At 40.7% G+C, this 19393-nt stretch overlaps 1 protein-coding gene across 6 annotated transcripts in view; it reads left to right on the forward strand.

Annotated features, from left to right (window-relative positions):
• Positions 1 to 19393, forward strand: part of ERC1 (ELKS/RAB6-interacting/CAST family member 1) — a 519277-nt gene that overhangs the window by 137042 nt on the left and 362842 nt on the right. For all 6 annotated transcript variants that reach the window (XM_079775049.1, XM_079775046.1, XM_079775048.1 and 3 more), the window contains one exon: positions 17260 to 17427. In XM_079775049.1, the coding sequence (XP_079631175.1) occupies positions 17260 to 17427 (168 nt within the window). The remainder of the gene's footprint in view (positions 1 to 17259; positions 17428 to 19393) is intronic.

Raw genomic sequence — 19393 nt, forward strand, 5'->3', positions numbered from 1 at the left:
TCAGTCTGTATTCCCACCAGAAGTGCAGGAGGGTTCCTTTTTCTCCACATCCTCGCCAGCACTTGTTTGTTGATTTGTTGATGATAGCCATTCTGGAAAGTGTGAGATGGTACCTCATTGTTATTTGATTTGCATCTCTTGGATGATTAGTGACTTTGAGCATGTTTTCATATGTCTCTCGGCCTTCTGTATGTCCTCTTTTGAAAAGTGTCTATTTAGGTTCTTTGCCCATTTTTTGATTGTATTGTTTATCTTCCTTTTGTTAAATTGTATGAGTTCCCTGTAAATTTTGGAGATTAAACCCTTATCTGAGATAGCATTGGCAAATATGTTCTCCCATGCAGTGCTTTCTTGTTGTTTTGTTGATGGTTTCTTTTACTGTGCAGAAGCTTATTATTTTGATGAAGTCCATTTGTTTATTTTCTCCTTAGTTTCCATTGCCCTAGGAGCTGTATCGGTAAAGATATTGCTATGACATATGTCTGCTATTTTGCTGCCTATGGATTCTTCTAAGATTTTTATGGTTTCCCGTCTCACATTTAAGTCCTTTAACCATTTTGAGTTTATTTTTATGTATGGTGTTAGTGATCTAGTTTCATTTTTTTGCATGTATCTGACCAATTTTCCCAGCACCATTTATTGAAGAGACTGTCTTGACTCCATTGTATTCTCTTGCCTCCTTTATCAAATATTAATTGAGCATAGTGGCTTGGATCGATTTCTGGGTTCTCTGTTCTGTTCCATTGGTCTATATGTCTGTTCTTGTTCCAGTACCAGGCAGTTTTGAGAACTGTGGCTTTGTAATATAGCTTGATATCTGGTATTGTGGTGCCTCCAACTTTGTTCTTCTTTCTCAGGATTGCTGTGGCTATTCGGGGTCTTTTTTTTTAAATTCCAGATGAATTTTTGGAGAGCTTGTTCTAAACACATTGATTGGTTGCCTCCTCCTTGAGCCCCAATCAGGACCCAGGCTGGAGAGGAGCCTGCAACCAAGGTGTGTGCCCTTGACTGGAAGTGAACCCACAGGCTGTCGCTCTATTCACTGAGCCAACCTGGCTAGGGCCCTTTTCTTTTCTTTTTTATTTTTTAAATTTAATAAATCTTTATTGTTTAGATTATTACAATTGTTCCTCTTTTCCCCCCACATAGTTCCCCTCCACCTGGTTCTCCCCCACATTGTCCTCATCCATAGGTGTACGATTTTTGTCCAGTCTCTTCCCACACCCCCTACATCCCTTTTCCCCTGAGAATTGTCAGTCCACTCCCTTTCTATGCCCCTGATTCTATTACTAGAAGCCCGGTGCACGAAATTCATGCACGGCGGGGGGTTGTCCCTCAACCCAGCCTGTACCCTCTCCAATCTGGGACTCCTGGAGGGTTGTCCGACTGCACGTTTAGGCCCAATCCTGGTGGGATCGGGCCTAAACGGGCAGTCGGACATCCCTCTCACAATCCAGGACTGCTGGCTCCCAACTGCTTGCCTGCCTGCCTTCCTGATTGCCCCTAACCGCTTCTGCCTGCCAGCCTGATCACCCCCTAACCACTCCGCTGCCAGCCTGGTTGATGCTTAACTGCTCCCCTGCCAGCCTGTTTGCCCCCAACTTCCCTCCTCTGCCAACCTGGTCACCCCTAACTGCCCTCTCTTGCAGGGTTGATCACCTCCAATTGCCCTCCCTTGCAAGCCTGGTCCCTCTCAACTGCCCTCCCTTGCAGGCCGGGTACCTCCCAACTGCCCTCCCCTGCTGGCCATCTTGTAGTGGCCATCTTGTGTCCACATGGGGGCAGGATCTTTGACCACATGGGGGCAGCTATATTGTGTGTTGCAGTGATGATCAATCTGTATATTACTCTTTTATTAGATAGGATAGAGGCCTGGTGCACGGGTGGGGGCCAGCTGGTTTGCCCTGAAGGGTGTCCCAGATCAGGGTGGGGTTCCCTTGGGGCGTGGGGTGGCCTGAGCGAGGGGCCTGTGGTGGTTTGCAGGCCGGCCACGCTCCCTGGCAACCTAAGCGGAGGCCCTGGTATCTGGGATTTATTTTCCTTCTACAATTGAAACTTTGTAGCCTGGAGCAGAGCCAAGCCTGCTGTTCCCTCCAGGGCGGCAGCCATCTCTGTGGCAGTTAATTCACCTTCTACAGTTGAAACTTTGTTGCCTTAAGCGGGTGGGCCCAGCCAGGGTGTGCTTTAAAGCTTTGCTTCCCTGTTGCCGCCGGCAACCCTGGCCTGCTCTCTCAAGCTCCATTCTGTTGCCATTTGTTTGAATTTGTTTACCTTCTATAATTGAAACTTTGTAGCTTGAGTGGAGGCTTAGGCCTGCAACGGCTATGGAAAGCTTGGCTTGCTCTGTTACCTAGGAAACCTTGCTCTCTGTGGCTGTAGCCATCTTGGTTTGGGTTAATTTGCATACTCGCCCTGATTGGCTGCTGGGCGTGGCTTGGCTGGTGGGCGTGGCTTATGTAGCGGAGTGATGGTTAATTTGCATATTACCATTTTATTAGAGAAGATATTCACCAGTTTATTCTGTTCATTAGATTTTTCATTCACATGATTTTTAGATTCACTTGTTGATAGATATGTATTTGTTGTTCATAATGTTTATCTTTACCTTTTTCTTCTTCTTCCTCTTCTTAAAGAATACCCTTCAGCATTTCATATAATACTGGTTTGGCAGTGGTCAACTCCTTTAGCTTTTTCTTATTTGTGAAGCTCTTTATTGGACCTTGATTCTGAATGATAGCTTTGCTGGGTAGAGTAATCTTGGTTGTAGGTTCTTGGTATTCATCACTTTGAATATTTCTTGCCTCTCCTGTCTGGCCTGCATAGTTTCTGTTGAGAAATTAGCTGACAATCGTATGGGTGCTCCCTTGTAGGTAATTAACTGTTTTTCTCTTGCTGCTTTTAAGATTCTCTCTTTGTCTTTTGCTCTTGGCATTTTAATTATGATGTGTCTTGGTGTGGTCCTCTTTGGATTCCTTTTGTTTGGGGTTCTGTGTGCTTTCTGGATTTGTAAGTCTATTTCTTTCACCAGGTGGGGGAAGTTTTCAATCATTATTTATTCAAATAGGTTTTCAGTATCTTGTTCTCTCTCTTCTATTGGCACCCCCATAATTCGGATGTTGGTATGTTTGAAGTTGTCCCAGAGGCTCCTTACACTATCTTCAAATTTTTGGATTCTTTTTTCTTTTTGCTTTTCCAGTTGAGTGTTTTTTGCTTCTTTTTATTTCAAATCTTTGACTTGATTCTTGCGGTCCTCTAGTCTGCTGTTAGGTCTCTGTATAATATTTTTTATTTCAGTCAGTGTATGTTTAATTTCTAGTTGGTCCTTTTTCATATCCTCGAGGGTCTCGCTAAATTTATCGGCCTTTTCTGGGAAATTCTTGAAAAACCTTAATAACCGTGGTTTTGAACTCTATTTCCAGTCGTTTGCTTTCCTCCATTTCTTTCATTTGGGATCTGTTTCTTTGTATCGCATTTTCACTGCTTCCCTGAGTTGGTAGAGTAGCTTTGTGTGCTAGGTGTCCCACGGGGCCCAGTGGTTCAGCCTCCCCAGTTACCTGAGGTGGACACTCTTGGTGCACCCCTTTGTGGACGGTGTGCACAGCCTTGTTGTAGTTAAGCCTTGATTGTTGTTGGTATCACTGGGAGGAATTGACCTCCAGGCCAATTGGCTGTGAGGATCAGCTGTGTCTATGCTGGGAGAACTTCTGTGCTGGAGACACCCTTATGAGACAAGACTTGCAAAATTGCAAAAGCCTCTGTGTTTAGCTTGGATGAGGCGGAGTCTCAGGGCAGAGCAGACAGCCTTGGCTTCCCGTCAGCCCTGCCCTATGAGGCCCCTGGGTCTCAGTGTCCCTCGGTAATTGCTGCAAGCACCTCTGAGAGAAAACTGCCCTCGAGTTTCGCCTGCTGCGAGACAGTCCAGTTTCTCCCCAAATGGGTCTGGGTTCCCAGATTCTCGCCCGGAACTGGAGTTCAGCGCAGTCGGGAGCTTCTGTCTCCCTCCCGTTAGAGAAAGCCAGCGGCGCACTCAGCCACCTGTGCACTCAGTAGTCAGTCTTCCGCTCGCGCTCGCACGTGTGCCTCCGGACCTCTGCCTTTAGCAGCTCCCCTGAGTCTCCGTGTGCTTTTCTCTTTTCCTGACAGTCCAGATTCCCTCCATATGAATCTGGGTCCCCAGGGTCTTGCCCGGAACTGGGGTTCAGTGCAGTCGGGAGCTTCTGTCTCCCTCCCACTTGGGATAGCCAGCCAGGCACTCAGCCGCCCGTCCTCTCCGCGTGAGTGCACGTCTCCGTACCTCAGCCTTTTGCAACTCCTCTGAGTCTCCGTGTGCTTTTCTCTTTCCTTCTAGTTGTAGAATTTCCACTCAGTCAGCTTTCCTCTGGTTCTGGATGATGTCCGTTTTGTCTTTCAGTTGTAGTTTTGAAATTGTTGTGCGAAGCCGCAGTTTAGGTGTTTTCCTATGCCGCCATCTTGGTTTCTCCCTAGGGCCCTTTTCTTCTTAAAGCAATCCCTTTAGCATTTCTTGCATTGCTGGTTTGGTGGTAATGTACTTCTTCAACCTTTTTTTGTCTGTAAAGCTTTTTATTTCACCTTCAATTTTAAATGATAGCCTCGTTGGATACAGTACAGTAGTCTTGGATTTAGGCCCTTACTTTTCATTACTTTGAGTACTTTATACCACTCCCTTCTGGTCTGAAGTGTTTTTGTTGAGAAGTCAGCTGACATTCTAATGGGAACTCCTTTGTTGGTAATTTTCTGTCTCTCTCTTGCTGCCTTTAAGATTCTTTCTTTGTCTTTAACATTTGCCATTTTACTTATGATGTGTCTAGGTGTCGGTCTCTTTTGGTTCATCTTGATTGTTACTCTCTGTGCCGCCTGAACTTGTGTGACATTTTCCTTCACCAGGTTGGGGAAGTTTTCTGTCATTGTTTCTTTAAACACATTCTCTGTTCCTGCTCACCCTCTTCCCCTTCTGGTATTCCTATAAAGTGGGTGTTGTTACGTTTCTTTTAGTCGCAGAGCTCCCTTAAGCTATCTTCCTGCTTTTTAATTCTTTTTTTAGTTGCTTTTCTAATTGGGTATTTATTTCTACCTTGTCTTCCAAATCGCTGATTTGATCCTCTGCTTCATCCAATCTATTTTTAATCCCTTCCTGTGTGTTTTTGATGTCAAATGTATTATTATTTATTTCTGGTTCTTGTTCATGGCCTCTATTTCACTTTTCATGCTGTTGTAATTTGCACCAAGTTCCTTAAGCATCTTTATAACCATTGCTCTGAACTCTATGTCTGATTTGAGTTTGGCTTGCCTCCATTTCATTTAGTTCTTTTTCCAGAGATTCCTTCTTTTCTCTCATTTGGAGGTTGTTTCTTTGTCTCCCCATTTTAGCTGTCTTTTTTGTATTTGCTTCTATGTATTAGATAGGACTGCTATGCTTCCCAGTCTTTGTGGGATGGCTTTATGTAGACAGTATCTTGAGGGGTCCAGTGGTGCACTCTCTTTGTTACACAAGTGCTTTGGGTCTGCTATTTGTGGGTCTCACTGCCTTTTTCTCTGATGTCATTGAATCTGGTCCCTTGGTGTGTCTATCTTGAGCCTTCTGGGAGCTTTTGTAGTACAGGTGAATGTGAGTCACTGTCCTTCTCTGGCCTTGGGCTACCTGATTGAGGTCTGAGAGGTCAAATCCCCTAGTAGTTCAGTAGTCAGGGACTCTAGTGCAGAGGCTGGATCTGCCTTGAGTCTCCTATCTTTTTAAAAAATATATTTTTATTTATTTCAGAGAGGAGGGAGAGGGATAGAGAGGTAGAAACATCAATTAAAGAGAATCATTGGTTGGCTGCCTCCTGCACACCCCCTACTTGGGGTATCGAGACTGCAACCCAGGCATGTGCCCTTGGCTGGAATCTCACCTGGGACCCTTTCATATGCAGGCCAATTCTCTTATCCACTAAGCCAAACCAGCTAGGGCAAGTCTCACATCTTGATTGTCCCTGTTATGAGTTGTGCTCTCTTCCTCCACAGAGCTGGTCCCACAGGTGTCAGCTTCAGGCCTTTTGGGTTCCGCTGGCTTTTGCTTCACTGAGCAATCTGGGATACTGTCTGTGGTGGGGACCCAATTGTTTCTGACTAATTAGATCAGGCAAAGACTTAAAGCCTCTGGAGACCTGCCTCTGCCTGCAGACTGATTTGATTCAGTCTGGAGTAGCCTCAAGCAATCATCCACAGGAAGGTGAGAGGTTTTCCAACAGGGTGGGGCATTTGCTTCTGCCTGGAGGGTCATTGTTATTCTCAGACTCTTAGTGGGCCTCAGAAACTTCACAGGTTGGGGCAAGTGGTTTTTCAGTAGGGTGGGGCAACTGCCTTTCCCCCAAGCAAACACCCCCTGGATAGCAAAGGTCTGACTGAGAAAGATGACCTCCACAGCATGAGGGAATGACTCAGCACAGGAAACTGGGTTGTCTGCCTTCTGTGCTCTAACCCCAGAGTATCCAACCCTGGCTTATGCTTACACAGCTCCAGTCTGCTCTGCTGGAGCCCAAGGTAAGTGGATGCACTCGAAATTTTGTGTGTTGGCCCTTTAAGAGGATGCCTGCATTTCTAGCTGTCTTTCCCTGGCAGACAGTAACCCTGCTGCTTTTCACAGCCAGATGTTATGTTGGTGCCTTTCTCAGTTATAGTTCTCTCCTGGGGGGACCAGGTTGGGGATTAGATCCCGGAGTTCTCATTGGGAACCCCCTCCCTCCCACAGTTGAGATATCTCTCCAGAACTTCAGCTGCTATCTTTGGGAGCCTTGCCAGCCCTTTCACACCTCTGCCCTTCCGCACCTCTGCCCTTCCTACCAGACTCTGTGTGGTCTTTACTTTCCGTCTTTGGTTATCAGGGTTCTCTCCAGCAAGTCTTCAGTTGATTATTCAGGGTGGTTTTTTTTGTATTTTAGTTATAATTCCAGTTTGGTCCTGGGATCATGTTTGTGAGCTTCCATTTACCTTGCTGCCATTTTTAGTCTCTTTCTCTTTTTCGTTTTTTTAATATACTTTTATTGATCTCAGAGAGGAATGGAGAGGGAGAGAGAGAGAGAGAGAGAGAGAGAGAGAGAGAGAGAGAGAGAGAGAGAGGGAGAGAGAGAGAAACATCAGTGATGAGAGAATCATTGTTTGGCTGCCTCCTGCACTCTCTACACAGGGACCAAGTCTGCAACATGTGCATATGACCTGACTGAGAATTGAACCGTGACCTCCTGCACCATACATTGACACTTAATAATTGAGCCACTCTGGCTCAGCTACAATCTTCAAGTTGTTTTAGAAGTGTCTAGAAATAAGGATGAGATGATTAGACCACACCTAAAATATTGAGTTCTGGGTGCAATGATTTAAGAGACATTGGCACATTTAAGCATGTTTAGACTCAAAGCATCTGACACCGTGGGATGATAAGGAACACTTGAAGGTTAGCTTAGAGAAGAAATGTTCTTTGGAGTACATGATAGTCTGCATGTATCTAAATGGCTGTTATGTGGAAGAGAATGTGACCTAAGGTGTCATACTTGGGCCAATGGCTAAAAGTACAGAAAAACATTTTCTAAAATTTCAAGATAAGAGTTAGCTTTTTTACTATAGCTGTTAAAAGAAGTGTATGGGCATCCTCTAGAGAAGAACCATGTACCTGGTTTACACTGGAGGTGTTAAAATACTAGAGATGCCTGATTAAAAGGGATATTGTATGAAGAGATTCAAGTTTTTAATGAGTGATTTAATCAGGTAACTTTAAGGGTCCTTCCAGTGTGGAAATTCTCCATGATTCTAAGTGTTTTCACATAGAGAGGGCTTTAACCTTTTGCACTCGGATGTCGAGTGTGACTCGACATGGTTAGCATTAGAATAAAGGAATCGAGAAAAAAGCAAGCGAGTGCAAAGGGTTAAGGCTTAATTGACCTGTTCTGATACCAGAATGAGGAAATATTACTGATGTGTTGGCTTAGAGTGGTCAAGATAGAACTAGATTGGCTAACTACACTATTGGTTTTGCAGAGAGCAAGAGCATTAACATTTCCACTGTGGATGCTTCTTACAGTATACACTCTTTTTAAAAAAATTGATTATAGAGAGGGAGAGAGAGAGAGAAGGCGAGGGGAAGGGAGAGGAACATGGATGTGAGAGAGAAACATTGTTTGGTTGCTTCCTGTATGTGCTCTGACTGGGGATAGAAACTGCAACCAGGGTATGTGCACTGACTGGGAATCAAACCCTCGACAATTTGGTGTATGGGATGATGTTCTAACCAACTGAGCCACACTAGTCAGGGCATAGTATACTCTGTATAGCCAATTTGTGTCTTTGTCTGCTTTATAAAATTTCAAGGGAAATTTTATAAGATTATAAATTTGCAACTTTATTTATTTTTTTGTAAACAAAGTACAAATAAACTGTGTACTTTGAAATGTCCTTTTTGATATTTCTCTGAGCTCCTCAGCTTTTTTTCAGGTATGAAGCTTCAACAGAGCTCTGTTGAAATAGCGTTTTAAAAAAGTTTGTTTCCTTTGGATAAATACCCAGAAGTGAAATTTCTGGGTAATATGGTATATCTATTTTTATTTTTTGAGGAATACCCATACTGTTTCCATAGGGGCTGAACCAGTTTCATTTTCTACCAGCAGTGCACAAGGGGTCCCTTTTCTCACATCCTCAACAACACATGTTATTTGTTGACTTTTTAAAAATAGCCATTCTGACTGGTGTGAGGTCGTATCCCATTGTGGTTTTGATTTACATTTCCTTGTTGATTAGTGATGTTGAACATCTTTTCATATGTCTGTTAGCCATCTGTATATGTTCTTTGGAGAAATATTTTCCTGCGTTTATTGCAGCATTATATATACAATAGCCAAGATTTGGAAGCAGTGTAGGTGTCCACATATAGATGAATGGATAAAGATATATCTATATTATATCTCTCTATATATATAGATATATTTTCGAGGCCTGGTGCCTGAAATTCGTGCAAGGGGGCAGGGTGTGTTTCCCTCAGCCCAGCCTGCACCCTCTGCAATCTGGGACATCCGTCTCACAATCCAGGACTGCTGGCTCCCAACCACTCGACTGTCTGCCTGCCTGATTGCCCTAACCACTTCTGCCTGCCAGCCTGATCACCCCCTAACCACTCCTCTGCCAGCCTGATCGATGCCTAACTGCTCCCCTGCCGGCCTGATTGCCCCTAACTGCCCTCCCCTGCTGGCCTGGCCACCCCTAACTGCCCTCCTCTGCAGGCCTGGTCACCTCCAACTACCCTCCCCTGTAGGCCTGGTCGCCCCAACTGCCCTCCCCTGCAGGCCTGGTCGCCCCCAACTGCCCTCCCCTGCAGGCCTGGTCACCCCTAACTGCTCTCCCCTGCTGACCTGGTCGCCCCCAACTGCCCTCCCCTGCAGGCCTGGTCGCCCATAACTGCTCTCCCCTGCTGGCCTGCTTCCCCCCCAACTGCCCTCCCCTGCAGGCCTCATTCCCCCCAACTGCCCTCCCCTGTAGGCCTGATTCCCCCCCGAACTGCCCTCCCCTGCAGGCCTGGGTTCCTCCCAACTGTCCTCCCCTGCAGGCCTGGTTGCCCCTAACTGCCCTCCCCTGCAGGCCTGATCGCCCTCAACTGCCCTCCCTTGCAGGCCTGGTCCCTCCCAACTGTCCTCCCCTGCTGGCCATCTTGTGGTGGCCATCTTGTGTCCACATGGGGGCAGCCATCTTGTGTGTTGGAGTGATGGTCAATTTGCACATTACCTCTTTATTATATAGGATTATTATATAGGATATATATATATGTATATATACATATCTCATACAATGAAATATTACACAGCAATAAAAAGGAATGAAACCTTGCCTTTTGTGACATTACACTAAGTGAAATAAGTCAGGCAGAGAAAGACAAATGTCATATGGTTTCACTTATATGTGAATCTCAAACAAACAAACAAATAAAACAAAAACGAAAATAGATTCCTGGAAACATAGACCAAAGGGTTAGTTACCAGATGGGATGGGGGAATGGCTGAAAAGGGGAAGGAGAATGTAGTCAGTTATATTGTGATAACTTTACATGGTGACAGATAATTACTAGAATTAGTGATGTGATGACATGGTAAGGTATAAAAATGTTGAATCACTATATTGAACACCTGAAATGAATATAAACAATATAAGATTGCATAATAACTATATTTTAAGTAAAAATAAATTAAAAGGAAAGGTTTATTTGTATATGTTGTCAACACCATTGCCCAGTGTCCTTCATTTAGCCTCCTTTGTAGATGGGAACAATGGGAAATGTGGTGGTAGGAAATTATACTTAGTGATCTTGGGCAAGTCACTTTGTTTGGAATTTGATATCTTCAGCTTTAAAATTTGGAGTTAGGGTTATTTAATTTTTTAAAAATCCTCATCTGAGGACATGTTTATTGATTTTTTTAGAGAGAGTGGAAATGGGGGAGAGAGACATTGATGTGAGAGAAAAACATTGATCTGTTGCCTCTCATATACACCTCGACCAGGGATCAAACCCATAACCCCTTTTGGTGTACAGGACAATGCTCCAACCAACTGAGCCACCTGACCAGGTCTAGAGTATTTAATTTTAAAAAATATTTTTATTAATTTTTTTAGAGAGAGAGGAAGGGAGAAGGAGAGAGAAAGGGCATTGATGTGAGAGTAGAACATCAGTTGGCTGCCTCCTGCATGCCCTCTACTGGGGATCATGCCCGAGACACAGGCATATTTCCTGACCAGAAATGGAACCAGCAACCTTTTTGGTTCACAGGATGACGTCCAACTAACTAACAGCCATACTGGCCAGGGCAGATTATTAAATTTTTTAAAATAATGTATGAAATATTGGCAAATACAGGAAGAATTCAGAAGATAAATTAATAGATACCACTTAAATTTAACTTATCTTAATGTTGGTCCACATTAGGTGATCTTTTAAAGGTCCTTTAAAAGTAAAGGTTCTAAAAAAATCTTACTCTAAACTTAATATTCAATAGAATATTAGGTTTAACTAGAAAATATTGTTAGAATCCCTGGCATTTAGAACTGGTTGGGCCAGGAATAAAGATTTGGAAGTTGTCGTGGAGGTAGTGGTTAAAGCCTACCTCCAGAAGAAGTTGGTTTCTTCAGAAGAAGTTGTGTAAAGTAAGATGTGAAGAGGGGGAAATGACAGAGGATCCAAACTGAAGAAAACTGAAAAGGTGTAGTCAGTGAATTAGGAAGGGAGTGAATCATATTGGTAAAGTCATAAAGTCATGAAAGAAATGATAGGAAACAAACCATTGTTTCTATGCAATAATTACTACATTTAGATGATCTATTTATTGATGTAAAAAAATATAAGGTTAAGATATAGTGGTTGAGATCATTAGTGGTTTTATGGTCCGCATTGAGAGGCCAGCACAGCAAGGTAGCCACTTTTCTGTTTATGTATATTGAAAAACTTGTAGAGAAAAACCTTCTGTTTTTGTTGCATTTGGCATAACCTATTTGCCACAGACCTTGATGTTTGGCAAGCTGGGTGGACACTGTTCCTCCAGCTCAGTTGATGTGAATAAACAAGGTCTTATTCCTCCTGCCAGGAATGGTGTTAGGGTGATGACTGTGTGTCCTGCTAGTCTCTGATGTGCTTTTCTGAGTATGTTTTTTTGTGGTTTGCAAAATATGGACCTCACACAAAATATACTATGAATTTTAGTTCACTCCAAACCTAAAGATCAGTGTAGAATTCAGAGCAATTAATCTAGTAGTAGCTGAGTGTTTTCGTGGTTGTTTTATCTCAGACCTCTGGACCAGCACATTTAAATTCTGCATTGCATGAAAAGCAACCAAGGGAAACTTAAAAGACTTTTGTTATCTTGCACTTTAGAAAAGACCATTGGAGAATTTAGTGGGAATCATGTAATTCATCTTTGCTTTGCTTTGCTTTGGATTTTAATTCTTGCTGTGAGATTTTTAGTGTTGACTTCAGACACCCACACTAGCAACTTTTAGTGTAACATTTCTTGGATTCACTGGGCTTGACTTATTATAGATCTGCTGTTTGTCAGAAAAACACATTCTTTTATCACTGCTAAAAATTATTTTCTGTTTCCTTGTCCCCAAGGAAAATTTTAAGCAGATGGCTATCTTAACACATGTCAAGTTTACTAGTATATTTCATAGAGTATTCAAGGGAAGAACTTATTTAGATCTTTTTGAATATCTTTCATTAGCTGTTTGTAATTTTCAACAGGTAGATCTTATACATGTTTTGTTAGATATATACCTAAGTACTTAATTTTTTTTGGAACAATTGTAAATGGTCACAAATTTTGAAAATTGAAGTTTAATATTGGATCATATTTAATTTTGGCCAGTTAACAAAATATCTATATTTTACTTAATTTGTTTTCTCCCAGTAACAGTTTGCATTCAATATTAGTTTCAGATGTACAGCATAGTGATTAGACAGTCATACTTTATAAAGTGTTGCCCCTTTATTTCAAGTACCCACCTGGCACTATACATAGTTTTTACAATATTATTGACTATATTCCTTATACTGTAGTTTAACATCCCTGTGAGTATTTTGTGACTATCAATTTGTACTTCTTAATCCCTTCACCTTTTTGACCCAGTTCCCCTAACCCCCTCCCCTCTGGCAACCATTAGTCTGATTTTTGTTAGATAAAATAATAAAATAAACACTGAAATGGTATGATGTGTAGAAGTTTTGAATTTTAATATAGTTCGATTTACCAATATTTTTTCTTTAAGATGTATCTCTTTTGTGTCTTTAAAAAAAATTCTTCCATGCCTCAATGTCCTAAAAGTATTTTCTTTCTTTTATTTTTTCCATCACTTGTTATCCCCCTATATCCTCTTCCATCTCCACCCACTCCCCTTTCCCCTGCAATCATTACTGTGTTGTCCCTGTCCATGAGTTCTTTCTCTTTTTTTTTCCCTGCTCAATCCCTCCACTTCCCCCAACTCCACCACCCCCCCTCAGCCAGAGCTGTCTGCCTGATTTCTATCTATTAATCTGCCTCTATTTTGCTTGTTAGTTCAATTTGTTCATTAACCTTTTGCACTCGGATGTCGAGTGTGACTCGACACGGTTAGCATCGGTAGCAGCTCGATGAAAAAAGCAAGCGAGTGCAAAAGGGTTAAATTCCACATATGAGTGAAATCATATGGTACTTGTCTTTCTCTGACTGGCTTATTTCACTCCTGTGTTCATTGCAGCGTTATTTACAATAGGCAAGATTTGGAAGCAGCCTAAGTGTCCATCAGTAGATGAGTAGATAAAACAGCTATGGTACTTTTACACCATGGAATACTGCTTGGCTGTAAAAAGGACCTGTAGGACATTATGTTAACTAAAAGCATTTTCTTATATTTCCTTTTAGAAGTTTTAAAGGTTTGATTCTCTTATATAAACCTTTAATTCACCCAGAATTCATTTCTGTGTATGATATGAGTTAGGGATTTTTGCCCCGCTCTCAATATGGGGAGCCAGTTTTCTAAAAACAGTTTATTAAATGCGCTATCCTTTTATCAGTGTCACTTCTGTTCTATTTATGTTTGAGTCCCTATGTGTGTGGGTCTGTAGTTGAGTTCTGTTGCAGAAGTCTGCTGGTTTATTCCTATGGTAATACCAGGCTTTCTAATTTTGCTTTTAAAAAAATTCACAAATGTATTGACATTAAATATATTGCATGTATTTAAAATGTACAGTTTGGTAAGTTTTGACACATACATCTGTAAAACCAAACACCACAATCAAGATAATATTGTCCCAAAAGTTTTCTTATACCTCTTTGTATTCCCTTTCTCCTGTCCCTCTCTGATATTCTTCACTATTCCCCTCTTCTTCCCTCATTCCCATGCAATCCTTTATATGCTTTATGTTACTGGAATTAGTTTGCATTTTCTAAAATTTTACATAAGTGAAATCATATAGTATGTACTCTTTTATCTAGCTCTGAGGGGAGGAGTATAATACAGACTTACTGGTTAAGATCGTGGAATTTGGAGACAGACCATTTAATCTTAAATTCCTTCTCTGTGAGTTATTTATAGCTGTGAGATTTTGGGCCTGCTATCCTCTCTAAGCCCCAGTTTCTCAGGTGGCCCTGGGAGAGTGAAATTTTCCACAGGGAGAATTCGAGGGAAGAAAATACAGTGCTTGGGGATAGAATTGTGGGGATTTTTAATATCCTATATAATAAAAACCTAATATACTAAGTGTCTGGTTGACTGGTCGGCCGTTCAACCAATCAAAGCATAATATGCTAATGACATGCTAAGGCCACTCAACTGCTTGCTATGACGTGCACTGACCACCAGGGGGCAGGTGCTCCGACCGTTAGGTTAGCTTGCTGCTGGGGTCTGGCTGATTGGGACTGAGCGAGACGGCTGGTCATGCCCTGGAGCCCTCCCGTGATGCCTCCCCGGCTGGCCAACCTCCTGTGTCCCTCCCGGGCCCCAGTTGTGAACTGGTGGGGTCCCTCGGCCTGGCCTGCGCCCTCTCAAAATTCGGGACTCCTCAGGGGATGTCGGAGAGCCGGTGCTTAACATAGTGCTTATCTATATGTATAAAAGGCTAATCTGCAAAGTGTCCCCTGGGAAGTTCAATGGGAGACTGGGAGTTCGATCACTTGTTATGATGTGCACTGAACCAGGGGGTGGCATGGAATGAAGGAAGGCCCCTGCCAGCAGTTGGAAGGCCCCAATTGGCCCTGATCGCTGGCCAGGCCTAGGGACCCTCCCTGTGCACCAGGCCTCTAGTACTGTATATTTGGTTGGCAAGCCTGTGCTTGACCACATGCAGGCAGGTTCAGAAGTCAGAGGGTAGAATGAAGAAAATGGTTTAATATAGGAGTAAATATTTGTAAAATAAATATGACTAAAAAAAAGGTGATGATGTGAGACTGCTTGAATGGATTGCTCATGTTGGGAAAAAAACAAGTGAAACCAGAAGAAAGATGAATAACAACAAAAAATAGGTATGATAGACTAGAGGTTACCTTGTGGACAAAGGGTATATTTAGTAGGCATAAAAGAAAGAAATAGGATTTTTACAATATGAAAGTTCTTAGGTGGACCTTTCCAGAATATAATCTGGTTAACCATATATTATTTATTAAAGTAGAATAAAAGAAAGTTGGAGGTTAATGAGTGTTTGTCAGTAGAGCTTGTGAAGGATTATAAGTGGGACATAAAATGGGTGCTTCCCCAATTTCTGGCTTGGTGATGTTTAAGTGGTTGGGAGAAATATAGTTTAGCATAGTGAAAGCTGGTTAATTTACATACTTTGCTTTCCAGTATAGTTGGATATAATTTGTAAGTACATAATGACTTAACTATAGCAGTTTCAAATGAGACTAGTCACCTAGGACAGTGGTCGGCAAATTCATTAGTCAACAGAGCCAAATATCAACAGTACAACGATTGAAATTTCTTTTGAGAGCCAAATTTTTAAAACTTAAACTTCTTCTAATGCCACTTCTTCAAAATAGACTCGCCAGGCTGTGGTATTTTGTGGAAGAGCCACACTCAAGGGGCCAAAGAGCCGCATGTGGCTCGCGAGCCGCAGTTTGCCGACCACGGACCTAGGAAATTATCTTTTAAAAAAAATGTTTTAAGAATATATATTTTTATTGATTTCAGAGAGGAAGGGACAGGGAGAGAGAGATAGAAACATCAAGGATGAGAGGGAATCATTGATCAGCTGCCTCCTGCATGCTCCCTATTGGGGATTGAGCTTGCAACCCTGGCATGTGCACTGACCAGAAATCAAACCAGTAACTCCTAGTTCATAGGTTGATGCTCAACCACTCAGTCACACTGGCCGCGTGGAAATTTTCTGTAATACTGAGTAGTCAGTACCACTATATACACAGTATTGGTTCTCTGATACCTTATAGTTTAGTTATAATATTAGATCTTTCCTGAGAGTTTTGCTGTATTATAAATGTAAGTTATTACCCATATTATTTGTTTTTTCTTTGTGGGTTAATCCATACTCATACACAAAAAATAATATAGGACAAGTTCAAGATTAAACGTGTTTTATAGAAACATACTTAATATCTTAGATTTGCACTGTCAGTGTGGTAGTCACATGTGTTTATTGATCACTTGAAATATGGCTAGTCCAAACTGAGATGTGATATAAACGTAAATTACAGTATGCATTGGACTTGGAAGATTTAGTATGAAACAAAGAATGTAAAATAGCTTGTAAGTTTTTTTTATATGGATTACATGTTTGAAATGATAACTATAGATATATTAGGTTAAATAAAGTATGTTATTAAAATTACTTTGCTTGTTCCCATTTTCCTTTTTAATGTAGCTGTTAGAAAATTTAAAATTTCACATGTGGCTTTCATATATGACTCATATTCCTGTTGAACAGTACTATCTTAATATGAAAGAAACCTACCTCCCTTTTTTTTTTTTTTTAACTATAATCAAATACATATGTAACTATTTGCTGAATTATAAATCCTTAGTGGAAAAGCAAAAAATAAAAAAATTTAGTGTATGAGTATACTTAATGAAATTTTCTATGGATAGATTTAAAAATAAGTACCATAATTAGATTTCTAATAATTTTACTGTTGTATTTAACAAAAGCTGTTGAACTTCAGGGATAAAGGGAACTGGATACCAGACTTCAGAAGACTATCTTGGGATCTGAAAGTAGACCTTTGCTTTGTGTTGTACAGCTCTCTAAGTGCATTATGGGCTTGTCCTAAAAGCATTGTGTCTATACCTAGATTTTATTATCTGATTCAGCAAGTGGTGTGCTTGGTGATGCTTGTGGTGTGTTTCTAATATTAGATTTTCTAAAGCAGTGTAGCATCACTTGGGAACTTAGAAATTAGAAATACTAATTCTTGAACCCCAACCCTACTGAATCAGAAACTGATGGCTAGGATTGGCAATTTGTTTAAACCTTCCAAGTGATTGTAATGCACATAAAGTTTGATAAATATAGTTCTAGATTATGCTACTTTTATAGAAGTAGCAATACTCAATCTCTTTATAACAATTCTCCACTTTGTCTCCTTGATTCAGATCCATTTATCCTTCTATTATCTGATGGTAATTTAACTGGTGTAAATTTTATTTTTCTTATGAAAGTACTCACAACATTTCAGGATTAATTTCTAAGTGTAATAATTATATTTAGAGTGGTATTTTATTTGATTCTAATGAAAAGTCATACATTCTTAGGTGGATGCTCTCCGATTGCGTTTGGAAGAGAAGGAAACCATGCTGAATAAGAAGACAAAACAAATTCAGGACATGGCTGAGGAGAAGGGAACACAAGCTGGAGAGATACATGACCTCAAGGACATGCTGGATGTGAAGGAGCGGAAGGTTAATGTTCTTCAGAAGAAGGTAAGCTGCAGGGGTTCTGAGTTCATCTGGCATACATCATGTATACATACCACTGAGTTATACCTAAATGTTGTCAACATTTCTCATTCCTCTGTTTATATATTTGTGGTTTGTAATTGAAACTGTTGTTGCAATAGGTCAGTTGTTAGAACTGTTCTGCATATTCAGTTTTTAAAATTTTTAAGTAAACAGTATTAGTATCTTCAGTAGCAGTTTGCATGCTATTTTTCTGGAAAGTGCCTTGTAAATTGCCGAAGTGTTTACTTTGACATTCTTCTGCTGCTTCTGTATTGGAACTGTAATGACATGAATTAGTATTTATATGGATTTGGAATGTTTGCAACTCCATCTATGTGATTAATACTACTATAATTTTGAATAGAAAACATGCTACTATAATTAACATATACTAGTAGTGTATGGGGGGAGGGAGGGCGGGGGAGCAAGGGGAAGATGATCAATGGGGGAAAAGAAGGACATCATGTAAAACTTTCAAAGATAAACATAAATTTAAAAAAACATACAGTGTACATGTGTCAAGGAAAGGAAGAATTTATTTTTTTACCTTAATTTTTACCTTCATCATTGTTACTTTCCTATATTGCTTCTGAATTGGTGAATTTGAAACACTTTAGCTTTGCAAAACATGTTATACAACTTGAGTTTTAGCTTGCTGTCAAGCTGTGTTATTCCCACTCTAGACTGTTGGCTATAACTTTGCTACTGACTTCTAGTGTGCCAGTAGATATTTTATAATACAAAAAATAATTTTGAACTTTGTTTGGGAAGAGAGTTTTACAACTATTCTGAAATTTGTGTGATTTTATGTATAGACCCACTAATATATTTGAAATATAAATGTACCCAACTTTTAAAATCTAGATAAATATTTCTTTCAAAGCATTCAGAAAGGAATCTAAGGGTGCAGGCTTTCAGTTATAAAAGAATTAAGTAATGGGAATGTAATGTATATAGTGTGGTGACTGTAGTTCATAATATTGTATTGCATATTTCAAAATTGCTGAGAGTTGATCTTAAAAGTTTTTATCACAAGAAAAAAACATTTCTGTAACTGTATGTGGTAATTAATGTAACTAAACTTTTTGTGGTGATCATTTCACAGTGAATACAAATATTGAATCATATTATACATCTGAAACTAATGTTACATGTTAATTATACTTCAATTTTTAAAAAAAGCACTAAGAAATGACAATGTGGTTTGAAAAAAATATTTAATTTTAAAATCATGAAAGTAATATATGTTCAAGGTAAAAAACAAAGCAAATGAAAGTCTTTCTCCCCATCATTTGACCTTCTCAGTGCAGCTTTTAGAGATGTAACTGTTGTTAACAATTCTTTGTGATCCCTTAATGAAATTGAAACGAGAAATTTGGACTGGAACCGTGGTGTTCCCTGGGCAGGATGGCTTCCCGGGCTCTTGTCCAGTGGAGTCAAAGAATGAAACCATGAATGAAAGGTGGAAATTTATAGTAAAAGGTGGAAATTTATTGAGAAACAAGCACAGACTCCCACATGGGGAGGGGGAAGAGTCCCACTGAGTCCCTTTTCCTTATGGTTTATAAAGGCTGCAGATCTTTGTGCCTTGATATCCCCTCTGATTGGTCACAATTCCCCTTTGTTTTGGTCACTATAGCAACTCCAGAGCTCAAGCCTCCCATGAAGTACCCAAGGTTCCCTCCTTCTTCTCCCTTGTTCTCCTATTCCCTCTGGGCTTTCTTTCTTCCTTTATTTTGTAAATATGTACCTTTTGTTACTTCCAGCTCCCTTATCATGTGTAAATGTAACCTGCCACTCCCAGCTCCCTTGTCTTATGGTAATGTAGCTCTGTAGCCCAGTGTTTTTTCCATGGACCCCTTAATTCCTAAAATTTCCTAAACCTGCCTATTTCACCCCCAAAAATTCCTTTCAAAATGTCTGCATATAGGCATATATGTGTTACATA

This window comes from Cnephaeus nilssonii, assembly GCF_951640355.1.
Source record: "Cnephaeus nilssonii genome assembly, chromosome: 6".
In the NCBI taxonomy this organism is placed as follows: domain Eukaryota; kingdom Metazoa; phylum Chordata; class Mammalia; order Chiroptera; family Vespertilionidae; genus Cnephaeus; species Cnephaeus nilssonii.